This window comes from Melospiza georgiana, chromosome 6 (genome assembly GCF_028018845.1).
Source record: "Melospiza georgiana isolate bMelGeo1 chromosome 6, bMelGeo1.pri, whole genome shotgun sequence".
NCBI classification, from domain to species: domain Eukaryota; kingdom Metazoa; phylum Chordata; class Aves; order Passeriformes; family Passerellidae; genus Melospiza; species Melospiza georgiana.
The window spans coordinates 30,547,064-30,561,403 of record NC_080435.1 but is presented as its reverse complement, the minus strand read 5'-3'; the positions used below and the strand labels follow the sequence as shown (position 1 = coordinate 30,561,403).

At 38.3% G+C, this 14,340-nt stretch overlaps 1 protein-coding gene across 2 annotated transcripts in view; it reads right to left on the bottom strand.

Moving 5' to 3' along the window:
- Window positions 1-7,336, bottom strand: part of ANO3 (anoctamin 3) — an 86,719-nt gene extending 79,383 nt beyond the window's left edge. Inside the window, exon 1 of one of the 2 annotated variants that reach the window (XM_058025538.1) lies at window positions 7,124-7,336. Coding sequence is in view for 1 of the 2 variants with exons in the window: in XM_058025537.1 (XP_057881520.1) it covers window positions 5,693-5,738 (46 nt within the window). In the remaining variant the exon portion in view is untranslated. Of the gene's footprint in view, window positions 1-5,692; window positions 5,784-7,123 lie in introns of those variants that run through there. The other variant, XM_058025537.1, reaches the window with a different exon arrangement.
- Between the last annotated feature and the right edge of the window lie 7,004 nt (window positions 7,337-14,340).

Sequence of the window (14,340 nt, the reverse complement as noted above, 5' to 3'; positions counted from 1 at the left end):
TATCAAGCTATACTTAAAGAGATTGTAGGAAGTTAATCTAACCACAGCAGCATCATCTTCTTTAGCTAGAGAGAGTTATGCAACATCCCAAAATTTTCTGATATCCTTTAGTTTCTCATTTCTAATATCCATTCCGTGAAAAAAAAGTTACTTTTTTCTACAGCACTCATACACCTGCATAATATAAGGTTTAATATCTCATGTTTAGTGATTGTTTTCAAAAACTTCTATATTTTTTCAAGTTACAATCCACAACAGTATAATCTGGAATAAAAAGACATATTATGGGCCCTTCAAAGGTGTTTGAGTGAAAAAGATGGAGTGGATCCTAGGCTGAGTAGTTGTATCAGGCAAAAGAAGTAAGAGCAAATATAGCCTTATTAAACATTGGACCTTACTTTTCAGTGCCCTGAGAAAACATTTTAAGTAACACTGTTTAAATATAGTATTGTTTTAAGGGATTGTACTAATAGCTGCATTGCTCTCAGCTTTCAGAGTCAACATGAGTATGGCACGGAAATTTTCTCTGTGTGTTAGTGCTCCTTGGAATGAAAACTGAAGAGCTGAGGCCAAAAACTTGCTTCATTCACACTGACATGAAAACTTGGCCTTTCTGTTCTGAAGAACAGTGGCAAAGGGTAGCAGTCTATCATAACTTTTTGTGTGACAGAATTCCATCTTCTAGTAATTTCAGCAGTCTCTTCAAATTATTAAGTTCACTAGGTTTACTCATGCCACAGAAGCACCAAACATCCTTGGATAAGCCTCCATGGAATTCTTTATCACAAGGCCAAGTTCCTGAATACTGAAAATTCTGGTAATAATACAATATATAAAATGTAAAATTCTGGTAATAATATAATATATAAATGTAAAATTATAATATATAAAATATAAAATGTGATGTTTACAAATTCTCATTGAAATTCACAAGAAATGAAAGTCAGTTTCACATGCTGTTTTATAAAGAATGCAGATCACTAAGAGCTTAAAATCTGAGTAAAGGAACCATAAAGGAAAGCTTTACTCCACAACAACAGTGCTTCTCAAAGTAGCTCCAAGTGATTTAACAAAAAAGCCAATGAAGCAACAAGCCTCCCAGTGAAGGCAGAGCTATTCAAGATTCTCTATCCTCAATCCCTCTAAATCACACTACAACTTCAAGTGGCAATATATAAAATGAAACAAAATATTTGGTAGAGATAAGAATTGGAATGTGTCTAAATACACATCTTCTATGAAGATCCCTGATTTCTTCAGGAGTCTCAATTCAAGCTACTCCAAGCTAAATCCCTTGAGAGGCTAAATCAGTGCCCTCAAAGATTTAATGAGTATTGACATTGATTAACTTCTTCCTGCCTCACTGAACCAGGAAACATTGAACTCCTTGACCAGACACCTGAGAAGCCATCAGATTTCAATCTGCACTCCACGTTCTTAAATCTCATACACCAAGATGAAAGCAATTCCATTCTAAAGCACAAAACATCTTTTCTTCTTCCCAGCATTGAACTCCTTCATTAAAAAGCTTTGATAGAGGTATTAAAAAAAACAACACTATTCAGTAAAAGCACCCAGCAAAGTATCCAGGAAAGTGTAGTCTGCGTATTTGGATAAAAGTCCTAGACATTTAAAATTTTAAGCATAGCAATTGCCTTGACCTACACCTTAAACACAGATTTATTCAAACTCTACCACCAGGTATCTGTTACAAGAGCCCACTGCAAATCATGTTGCCTTTCCTTCTGAAGAACTCAAGTTTTCAGTAGAGTCCCCTAATAAAACAAGCAATTGCTTGGTACCTATCCCACACCTATTATGGAATCCACAAAAATCTGCCCTAAGGCTGCAGCATATTTTTATGTCCTGCATGTAAAAGATTATGACTCCTAACTAGCTAACTTTCCCTGGAATTATGAAACTACAAATTACAGTAGAGATTATCTTTGCTCTTGTCATCATTAACTGATTTCTCCTTTATGAATAACTATTAATTACTTACTAGTTTTAAACAAACCTGTATATAAAGAAGTATATACAGTAATGTACAGTATATATTACCTGTATATTAATCTTTAAGGAAGAACATTATTCTTTTGTAAAGGATGGTTGGGAAGAAACCAGTAAATAATAAGAATTTCTTTCCCTTTCCTCTGACATAATTCCTCAGAGGCCATAGGTTGCATCGCCTTTTGAAAAAGTAAGAAGTATCAAGGTCTATGTCACTTATATGATTTTTATCTGAGAATATTACTGAGGAAAATAATTTCAGAAAAACCAATTTCCGCCAAAGCAGAGGTTAAAAATAGCCAGAAAATACTATACAGATGGCTAAACAGATCTAACACACTGCTGTGTAGAGACACAGATTAGTCTACCTCTAGGACACTGCTCTTCTCCACAGACATTATCTTTGGATACAAGTAGAAGAACAAGAATTGCGGGGGTGAAGAAGAATGAGATTATTTTTTTCAACCCTTTCTGTGTCTTTTTATAACACTACACTGAGTTCTGCTGCAGGTTTTGAAACTGAGGGTTTCACTCTGCATACACAATTTGAACAAAGAGCAAGACAAAAAGATGGCAGCAGCCTCCTACTCTGAACACCTCCTCACTTTGTCAAGAAGGGAAAGCTAAATCAAAGAAAAGCAATACCTAAATTCTAAACAGTAACAAATCCTCAGGATGTAATTTCATTCTTTCTTTATTTTCTCCTTCCAGTTGAAGGCTCCTAGATACCCACGAGACTGGAGAACTTAATCTTTTTCCTCCAAACCTTGTAAAAACTTCTCAGCTAGAACAAAGTGCTCAGAGTAAGTAAAAGAAAAAAAAATGCTCTCTACCACATTCTGTGTCCCATTTTAAAAGTTAGTTCGCTTTAGCAATTGAGTTTGAATATTATGTTACCTAGCAATAGATAAGTTCTGTTTCTGAAAAATTTAAAATGATATTCTATTTGTTTTCAGGATCTATGAGATTTGCTGATGTGTATTTTTCCTATATGACTGAGAATCCACATAAAAATTATGTCCTTTCAATGCCCCCCCCCCCCAAAATGAAGCTTAGGCTTAATGCAAGTGAAGCATACAAGGCACAGCTGTGATGGGCATTTGGCCATTTCAGGAAGATTACCCCCGATTCTGTAAAGAAAGGGAATTTAGGGCACAATTTAGTGAGCACCTGGAAAACAAACAATGCATTTAGCCAAAATCTCAGCAACAATAAGCCAGAAATTACAGTAAGCAAAATATTAAATTTTAAATAAAGACTGATATAAAATACTAAATGAAAAGGAAAAAGACAACGTTTTTTTGCTGCTGAGATCAGTGTCCATGAACTTCAGAGTACCAGATGCTCAGCTTCTTCTCAGTACCTCATGGTAAGATGATGAATTCTTGATTACCATTTATGTTTGCTTAGTTTTGTTATAGCCTTTTGCTCAAGTTTTCATGTTATCCTTCCCCATTCCTAAAAGCTTTAGGCTGAGAAAAGCAGGCTGAACTCAGGTACATTTTGTACAAAGCACACTGCATTTGAGAACTTTGGGAAAGCCACGGTCATGTTAGTCAATGCTGTACAGGTTACCCAGCTCTATAAAAGCATCATCTCATCTCCAAAGCCTGATGACTGGCAAGGTACCTCAATCAGGATTTTGGGGAAATAAGGAGATGAGAACAATAATCTTCTCAAAAAGAAACTGCCAAAACTCACTTAGTTTTTACAAAGTTTTTTGACTTGTGCAAACACAGAGTTTCATAAATCACAAGTCAAAGAACCTGAATATAGTTGAAGTTGACAGACATTGTTGAGAGAGAAATTGAACACAAAACAAGTTTCAAAGGATGGCTGTGCCAAATAAGACTGGATACTTTGAAGAAATTGAACTGAAAGATGAAAGATACACTGTAGTGGGACCCACAAGGGGTAGTTTAGATAAGTGGCTTTAAGGCATCTACAGCATGAAGTGGCTAAAGCTGACAGGCCAAGAAACACTTAAAATGTCTTGTAATTAGGAAACAGTTGCACTTCTAATTGTGATGGTGTCAATTATAACAGCTGTATTCTCACCCTTCATGTGAGACTGAAAATGGAATAAACATTTTTTAAATGCCTCTCAGCTGCCCCATCTCTGGGTCAGAAAAGGGTATAATCTGACAAATGAAAGTTGGGTTTGGGGTTTTTTAAAGATTATTACAGAACAGCTGCATTTTTTCTGAAGAGCCTTGACAACGATTCTGGAGCTTGCTAATCATTGCTGTAATGTAAGAAATGCTGTCTTATGAAAAAGGACTAACACTGTTCCTTCAAGTCTTCTAATGCTTTTGTAAATGTTGACTTGACAGTTGAAAAAATACATTTTTATACTAATTAATTACCTTTGAGCCTGACTAAACTAGAGTTTTTACAATCTGAGACAGCGCCACTCATTACTGCACACACGACTGGCATTAAATGCAAAACCTCTACTGCAAGGAGGTAAATTTATTATGTGATTATCAGAATGGATAAAGCACTTTGAATTATTTATTTTCAACTAACCAGTCAAAGAGAAGAACTTGAATGAGGCAAAATCCAATAAGTGACCTCATAATTTATGTATAATGAATGCCACTTCCTATCATAATTTACACCATACTGCACTATAAGAACAACAAAAAAAAAAGTCTGTCAATAACTGAAAGAGAACAAAGTGAGAGAAATCTTGGTTCATCTGATCCACAAAATATAGAAAAATATTGGTTCCGTGATAAAGAAATAAATTTTAGAAGTTCATTGAGAGAATTACCTTTTTTCTAACATGAACACAATACAGGTTTTATGGTGATGGTAATCAAAACTGGAAATTCACCTTTATATTTGCTGACCAGCAAAGAGCTTCTGTTTGGCAATTAAATCCCAGACAAAAAAAAACAACTCAATACACAGACCGAACCTAAGCTGTATCTGCACCTAAAACACCAGATCCCTGCTCACAATTACAATTAATATTCTTCCTCTGCTTTTGTACTTGGGTAACAGGATGACACGAAGACTAAAACCTAAAAACAAACCTACTAACAACCGCAGTGAACTCTGGAGGCTGAACGACCTGTCCGTATCACGCATGTAGGCATCTTTAGACTCACCTGTACGGTGAGAACCAAAGCAGCACCGCCCTTCGCGAAGGAACGCTTGGGCGGGGCCGGGCCGGGCCCTTCGGCCCCCAGCCCCAGGGCGCGGACAGCTCCGGACTCGGCCCCGCCGCAGCCGCATTGACGCCCAGCAAAGCATCCGAGAGCACCGGTGCGCCTCCAGAGCAGGAGCAGGCACGGCCGCATGCCGGCACCCCGGGCAGGGAGCGGGCACGGCCGCATGCCGGCACCCCGGGCAGACAGCGGGCACACACACAGAACGCGCCGGCACCCGCGGGCGATCCCGCACGGACACCGCGGCCAGACCTGCGCGTCCCCCCTCAGGCTGCCCTTTCTGAAGATGCCCTCCCCTGAGGCTGACATCCTTCAGACTGCCCGCCCTGAGGCTGCCCCCACTGAGGCTGGCATCCCTCAGGCTGCCCCCTCTGTGGCTGGCATCACTCAGATTGCCCCCCCTGAGGCTGACATCCCTGAGGCTGCCCTCCCCGCGTCCCCGCTCCCGCAGGGCAGGCAGGTGCGGTGGCCTCCCGATGGGTGCGCTCGGCAGGGCTCGTACTGACCTTTCTGCTGCCGAAAGGACTGGATGGAGCCCGAGTGGTGAACCATGCTGGCGGAGCGCAGCCTCCCAGCTGCCAGCCCGCCGGCTGCGGCGGCGGGGGGCGGGCACCCAGCGGCGCGGCCCGGCCCGGCGCGCAGCGGAGGCCGGGGGAACGAAGGGCCCGGGGAATGGCGGCGGCAGCGGCCGCGGGGGAGGCGGTCACGCCGGGCCCGGGGGGCGAGGGGCGGGCGGGGAGCCGGGGCTGCGCCTCCGCCCGCAGCGCGGGCCGGGAATGGTGCCAGCGGGAATCGGTGGGAAAGGCTGTGCGCACCCCGCTGAGGAGGAGCGCTGGCCGCAGCCCCGTTATCCCTATTGCCTGGCTGTGCCCTCGGTCTCCCTTTTTAGAAAACATCAGGTGTTCCTATTGAGGTGAAGGGCAGCGAAGTAAAAATTGCATCGGCTTTACGCGGTAACGGCTGCGTTTGAATCTCAACGTTGTGAGTTAAGTTGGTGTTGCATCGCTTCCATCCCCGTCCTCACACTGCGTCCCTAAGTTGCATCACAGCTTTTTTTATTTCTATGTATTTTATAAAACTTAGAGTATCAACCTTACTGCAGATAATTTTTTACAAGATACTAAATAACAAACTCAAGCCTGATGTGGCCCATTTCTATCCTATTTGTATCATAATCTCTCCTTTCTTTACAGTGTGCCAGTAGCTCATTCTAGACAACAGAAGATTCAAACTAAAAAGGGTTTTATTTCTTTCCTTGTTGCTCTCTGGTCACATTATTCTCTCTGGATTCTGAATAAATTTTATGATAGTATCCTTCAATCCCTGTAGAATGCTTTGGATTTCTTTTCAATTTTTTTTTCTACCACAATATTCTGGAGGGTTTGGTCCTCCTAAATTAATTCAGACAAATATTGTAGCCTGCATCTAGGAGTATCTATATCCTCTTCTCCATTTAGGGGTACAAATATCATTTACTCATTAGAAGTCAATTCAATCACCTAACTAGCACAGGTTACTACAGTATTCCTTCAAAGTCTGTGGCTCCATTTGTGTCCTGTCAGATTTCCTCTGACAGTAAAGGCAGAACTTCCCCATAGCTGACTGGGGCTTGTCATGTACAATGTGCCAAAAACATTACATAAATGCTACCCCATACTACAGTCTGTACTATAAATTGTACTACTTTGTCTATATGGGTGTAGTTAAGCAAACAAGACGGATACACACTTTTTTGTGTGTGTGTAAGAATGTTTTTCCACTATGAAAACATATTAAACAACCATATATAAACCAATACATCCATGCATGTAGAAAGGTAGACAAAAATTGCATCCTAAATGGTGAGGTATTCCCCAGCACTTTTTTTAGAGTACAACAGATATTGCTCTTACATAACATGCAGCTGACACATCCATAAGGGGAAAAAATAAACTTACCTCCTCAGGATAGCTGACCACATTTCAGGCTGCTCTGCGCCATTTGCAGAAGGTTTGTTGTTAGTTTAAGAAAAGATGCAGAAGCTATAGTGCTATAGTATGGATCTTACTCATTTATTGGTCTCCAGTGGCAGTCTGCGCAGTGAAGGTAACAGATGAGGCATTCCTCTGCACTCATGCAATTTTAGAAAAGCTCCTCAGAACAGTTTTTTCCTGCTGAGATACAGCACTATAAATGTTGCATGGCAGAGTAAGTCAGCCAGCTGACTTGCTGATCAACAAGTTCTGGCAAACTAAAAGCTAGCTAAAAAAAAGAGGTAGAATAAAATCTTTGTTGTTTACTTTCAAGCTTCAACGTAGACATCAGAGTGGACTCATGGAGATTAAAACCAAATCTGTTCCCTGAAGGTCAGCCAGAAAAAACAAAAAGAGAGTGTAATAAAACCTATAAACTTAATAAAGATGTGCAACCTGTAACAAGCAAAGGTAGTTCTTGCACTGTAAGGGTCTAAACCTTTGCCAGGTTCTAGGACAGATCTATTCTTTGGGAAACCTTGGCTGACACCTTTTGACTTGCCTACAAAGTAGAAGAGTGTGCATTGTGCTCCTTCTCTTAGCAGCACAAAATAAAAGAGGGCCATTGCTGGCTCTCCAATGATAGTAATTACAAAATGCAGAGGGGAAGGAGAGGGGCTCACAAGTAAAATTAAAGAAGAAAGAGATTATCATACTCAGTCTTGGAAAAGAGGCTGTCAGCTGCCTGGTACTCAGTGCCATCCTTCTAATTTCTGGTCCACAATCCTCCACAAGGACTTACAGAACTCCTGAATCCAAGCAGATTTCACTGACTCTAGTAGATTTCAAGTAGATTTCACTGACATAATACACAAAATGATGGGAAGAAGAAGCCAGGGTAAGGCAGTGCTCAGAAATCCTGTACTGGATTAAATGCTGAGACTAGAAAATTATAAATTACATACATTATAAAGCTCTAACAGTAGGTGGTATGTATGCATCAAACTACAGATAAGGCATTTGAAGCTAAGGTCTGCAAAAGAGAAGAAAAACTACCTCTACAAAGGTAATTAATTTTTAAATTAAATCCTTCACAGTGTCAACTAACTTAACTTAATAATTGTAAAATATGATCATATGAGAATCTTGAAATATAGTTCTTTGGTAAGTAAGGAGAGTTTGAAGATCATTTTAGGGTGCAGATAACAGAACAATTAAGAATTGATGGCTAAGATATGTAAGAAATGCATACATCCTTAGGCTTCATATGCATTGGCTACATTGGTTTTGAAGGCCATTGAAATAAAAATCCACCCTCATAAGCACTGTCTAATAAAATATTTAGTTCTATTGTGCTATGTCTTACATTTATCTCTTAGTAAGCTTTAATAAATCATTTCTAAAACCAATGAAAGATGGAGAGATCAGGATCAAACAGAAGTAGATTAAAATCTTCTACCTTGACAATCAACAGAACCAAAATCATGACTTAAAAGCTTAAGGTTGATCACATTGAATTTTTTAACTAAGTTTTAGGTTTTTAGTTTTGACAGTGAGATTAATTCTCTGTGATAGACATAATTTTTCATGAGATATTTCCTTATATCTTCTGACAAAGACTAAGATTTGGTCTTGCTTCATCATAATACATCTAGCCTTATGAAAATCTGTATTATTTGAGATCTGTAAAGCTTTGAAATTATGAGAACAGGAGGACTGAGTTGTTTTGCCACAAGAACAGGCTATGAGAAAGAGATGCTTTAAATGAATTTTTGTACTTTCACAGTGCTTTTCAGAAAGTCAGAGGAAACAGAACCCTAAATTAAAGCCTAATTCACCTGTGTTGTGTCTTATGCCAAATATTTCCTCAAAAGTTGACTATAGCCATTGTTAAGTATTGCCCAGAAAGAAAATGGAACTTACTCCAAAGAAACTCAGGAGGTTCAGCAAGTGCAAAATCCTGCCCCTGAGAAATCCCCATACATAATTCATGCTGAGCAGCAGATCTAGCAGAAAGGACCTGAACTTTATGGGAAGCACTACCTTGAACACCAGCCAGCTGTGCACTTACATCATAAATAAAGAAACCTTAGGAGAAATGGAGCCAGGAGATGAAATTGGCATAAATCCCCTTTACTTGACCTGACTGTAGCTGTACCTGCAATTTTGTGTCTAGCTTTCCCACTTGAAGCCCACTCAATTCAGGAAAGGTGTTAAAAAATTGGAAAAGATCCATAAAATGCTACTCAAGAAGGTCAGGGATCTACAGTAAATTAACTGTGAGAAGTTGAATAAACTAGGCTAATTTAATATGAAAAATAAACTAAGGAGTTTCAGGAGCCTACCACTACTGGGAAACACTTGCAAAGGTTACAGTAATAAACCCTTTATAGTCCTAAATGATCTGCTTGGTGACAAAAGCCACACATCATGGCATGGGAGGCTCAGACTGAGCCCTACTAATGAGTTTTTAGCATTGGTGATACATCATCAGAGCTTGTAACCCAAAAAGAGGTGAAATACCTGTCCTTGATGGTTTTCAAATTATGCCTTGACAAAGCTGTGTCTGACCCAGTCTGGTGATGGCAATGGTAAAGCTGCAGAACAGGAGGCTGGATCTGCAAGGGCTATAATAAAGGATGTAATAAAAATAAAATTCAAGGGAGTTGGAGCCAGATCAATTCAAAACAGGAAGTAGACACACAATTTCAAATTGTAATTAAAATAAATCCAAAAGGGTTTTCTTTCGTATCGACAGTGAAAGATTTTGTTGACTATATGCTTATGCAGTTTTCAAAGGACAAAATAGGAAGATGATATTAAATGTCCTTTCTCAAACATATTAATTTCTAAAATTCTTGTGGAGTACAGTTTCTTATAAATTTGCAGGAAAGGTTTTGAGACAGGGTGATTCTTTAGCGTAAAATGTTTGAATAAGAGCATTAAATATTTACAGCAGCACCCAAATTTACTTATTTTGCTATCAATTTTTATCTAATACATTTAAATAGTATGAAAAATCAGTGTTTACAGAATTGTTGAGTCCACCTCTCAAGAAGAGCAGTTCCATACTACTTAATGTTCTGCAATGCAGAAATCATCTTGTTCAAATATTTACAGTAATGTTGTTCTCAGATTTTTTGATCTTACTGAAAACAGTGAGAATTTTGCCATAGAGAGTAACACAATTATTCTCTCATGAAGTTGTCAGTCACTATGTAGAAGGTTTAAAAAGCAGACTTGCTAAAGTATGTAGTAGATTAATTAAAAAACTGAACAACATATTGATAATGATTTTACCTTGTGTTGCTAAGACACAAACTCTTGAAATCTCACTGATTTCCATATTTTAATATTTCATTTCTATGGTAATTTAAGAGACATTTTCTCCTGGTATAGATAGAATTTTGTCTTATCCATGGAGCTGTGTTTTCTGACTGATATAAAGTGTTTGGGATTCAATTCTGCAGCTCACTGCAATTGCATGCTTACTTTAAAGCTTGTAGTTTACTTTTATACATTTGTGTTTGCATCCTGATCATCTCCCTGAATGGAGTCACTTTTGCAGTATGAGATTGATTTATCAAGGCAACATGAAAGAGAACCAAAGAAACAAACTTTGCAGTCCATATTTTTTGTAAAATTTCATTTTCCTCAGCAGAGAAACTCAATTTTGTTGTTAAATATTTGGGTCAAACACTAAACTAGAATTGTAAAGAGTTCCTCATTCTTATGCCTGGTATACACTGGAATCCTTGCAACATACCTATATAGAAGTGAAAACATGAGTGAATTGTCCATTGCTAAAAACCTTTATATCATAATGCAAAGAGATTCTAAAGAAAATACTAATGTCAAGAAACATTAAAAGGTGTAGAGGAAAAACTGAATTTTAATAGCAGCATCCAATTTATGTACCTATCCACATTTTTCAGGTAGGAAAACTTCTATATTGTGATATTTTTCTCCTCTATTACTCAGCTCAGTTTTCTTATTTCGTGTTTTATCTGAAGCAAGCAGCAAGAAAGTTTATTCTCCTCTAACTGCAGTACCAGCTATCAAACTGCTGTAATATATTTCTGAATCACAGCCTCATTTTTCAAGTAAGGAAGAAAATTAGCTAGAGTATTAAAAATCACTGTCAGTGATGAAACTATCCCTCATCTAATTTGTTTTCACAGTGTAGACCTATTTTGCAAATGTGCCCATTGTTTCTTGAGTATCATGTTCTTAGTACAAGAAGCTTCAAGAATTACAGTGCTAGATACTTTTAGAAACAAGACATAGTCCTTAGCTGCAAAGTCTAAATTTACAGTTTTTTTAAAAAATCTGCCATTTAGGCATTTCTTCCTAGATTTAGGAAAAATTTCTTGTCTTGTCTCTAAGAAGATCTGGTCTCCTGGGTATTCAGTTCTTTGGTTTAGAGATTAACCCTCTATTGCTGCTTAGTGCAGTTTTGACGGCCAAGTCTTTCATCACCTTCAAGCTAGTTCTGTGTAGAGAACCTCTTAGATCTTATTATTTATAATGGATATAAATCCATTTCCTATTTGCTGATGGCTCATGGAAAAATTCAATGCACAAGGAGAGAAAAATAAAGAAAACTTACTTATAAAACCATACAAAGTATATTCATGTTCAGAGCAAAATGTTGCAAAGGCTGAATAACCCTTAGAAAACTAATCTAGCTTGACAGTTACACAGTGTTAAAGTTTTTCACTGTTCCTTTAAAACTTATGTAGCTCTGCCGTCACTTCTTTTTTTTCTCCATATCTCTAAAGAAAAAACCTATCATACTCTCTGTAAACTGACTGTCCTGTTAAGAATGTACACAAAGACATACAAAAAAAGACAATAATCCCTATTGCTACAAGCATTATGTACCCAGACCTCTTCCCTGGTGGTGTCTGGCAGGAAAAAATTGAATAACATATATTATTTATAGTATTAAAATATTAAAAATTACAATAAACAATATTATTTCATCTTGATCCTGAGGAACTGTTCTGCAGGAAAGGAGACACGATGGGGAAAGCATTTATGCTGCAAAAAGGAGCCTGTGTTTGCAGAACAGAGCAGCAGGTGAGAACCTGAGGTAAACAAGGAATGTGGCCTTAGATGGTTGAACCTTTTTCTGTCTTGTATTTCTGTCATTCTGTCAGTTCTGGAGAAATAAAATGTGTGAAACAGTGCTCAAGGATGGTGGGAGGAAAATGCTCGCTGATAGCTCTGTGCAATAACTGTTTGAATATGAGGCACTTGTCAGTTTGATGTTGATGCTTTGAGAAGCAGATTTTGGGAGAGGCATCAGGAAAAGAAATCATGCTGCAACTGCCTGCAGAGCTTTGTATTTATTTCAGATAAATCGGTTAATTATTTATCTGAGTTATTTATGCCATGGGGTATTTCTTTCACTGTAAGAATACTCAAGGATGAACTGATAAAAATAAAAAAAGTTTGAATGCTCACTGAACAGCTCACAGGTACTGTTCTTCCTCCTTCCCAGGGGATTGCTCACACTAACTCTGTGCTTGTGGAGCTGTATCAGCCTGGCACCTAGAGCCTCTTATGCACAGAGATAGATTTATTCTCAGAAGAGGTAAGAGACTTGAAGTACCCATGAAGTGCATTAACGTAGTCTCCCTTACAGGCCTGGATAGAGAGAACAGCAGAGATGCCACAGAGGTAATGTAACAATAATTTGGATGTAGATTTTACAATAGCTAGGAAGCAGACTATTGCTTGCAGAAGGCAGTGGCTGGCAGGAGCTACTCCAGCTTTTTTCCTTTTTTTTTAACAGAAGCTGTTGAAACTAGAAAATAATCCAGTTACAAGTAACTGCAAAGAACAAATTAAAAACTGCATACTGTTTTTATCCATGAATTTTTCCTCTAGGGATCAACAAGGCCCTGTTTTAACAATCAGTGGGGTAAGGGAGAGATAAGATGTTAGGTATATTAAAATTAAAAAAAAAAAGCTCAAACGTTTCCTTTCTGAGCCTTCCTGGCCTTGGATTTATCTGTCTGCACCCTACCCAAACGTGGGCATTCAGTCCTAGGTTCTCCTCCCCTTTTCCTTGGTTGTTAATGGAACTGCCTCTACCAGTACCAAAGATTCATGGTGAAGGTTCTGGAAAGTATAAGAAATAATTCAAATCTCTGCTCTCCCAAAGCCCATTTCACTCCAATTGAATATTTATGTGACCACAGGGAAGGTATTTGATGTCATGTCATTCCAGCTGACTGAAAATCATTGCTGTGATAAACATTTAATAATTTATACAAAGCAGTGGCTCCCAGAATAACTTCTATAGGAGAAGGAAAAGAAACATCTGGCAGATAGGAGACACCTGGAATTCGAGAGGTTTAGTCTACTCTGTATAAGACATAGCACTGCCACTGTCACAGACAGCTATGGCAACTTCTACACCCTTCAATTCTTGGCCAGGACCCGCCCAGCTGCTTTGCTAAAGCCAAAGTATTGATATGTACATGCCAAAGGCATGAAGAAATTTTCCTGAGGAGCTGTGCTGAGTGTGAGTTACACTCAGCTGAGGAGTTGAGTCAGCATTCTGTGAGGACTAGGCTCCAGCACCCAAACAGACAAGAGGATGCCCACTGGTAGGGCTGGGGTTGATCTGGGTAAGCCTGCTCACAGAAGAAATTTTGGCTGGATTGATACCATATGTGGTGCTGGAAGATCTAGGAAGGAAGTTAACTTCCAATTTCCAAGTTTCTGCAATATCTTGGCAAAAACCTCCTTTGCATCTCTCCAAAGCCATTTTTCCTGTGAGTATCTACTAAAAGAAAGACACATTTGGAGAGGAAACTAAAATTAAGCTACATGAATATCAATTGTAGTTACAAGCAAAAGTTGATTATGCACTCATGACAAGAAAGCTAGTTATATCTTTTAAGGCTGAAGAATTGAGTAAGATCCAAATACACAGGCTGTAGTTTACAAAGGGTAAGAAAAAAGAGTGGAAACTATAGGACATTAAATATCAAAAAGCATGAAAAAGAAGCTAAATGCTTAAGAAAATAGGTTGGGAATCAATATGTATATATACATATATACATATATACATATAAATATATAAATATATAAATATATAAATATATAAATATATAAATATATAAATATATAAATATATAAATATATAAATATACAAATGAAGGGTACATAAAGAGTTTTTGTCATTA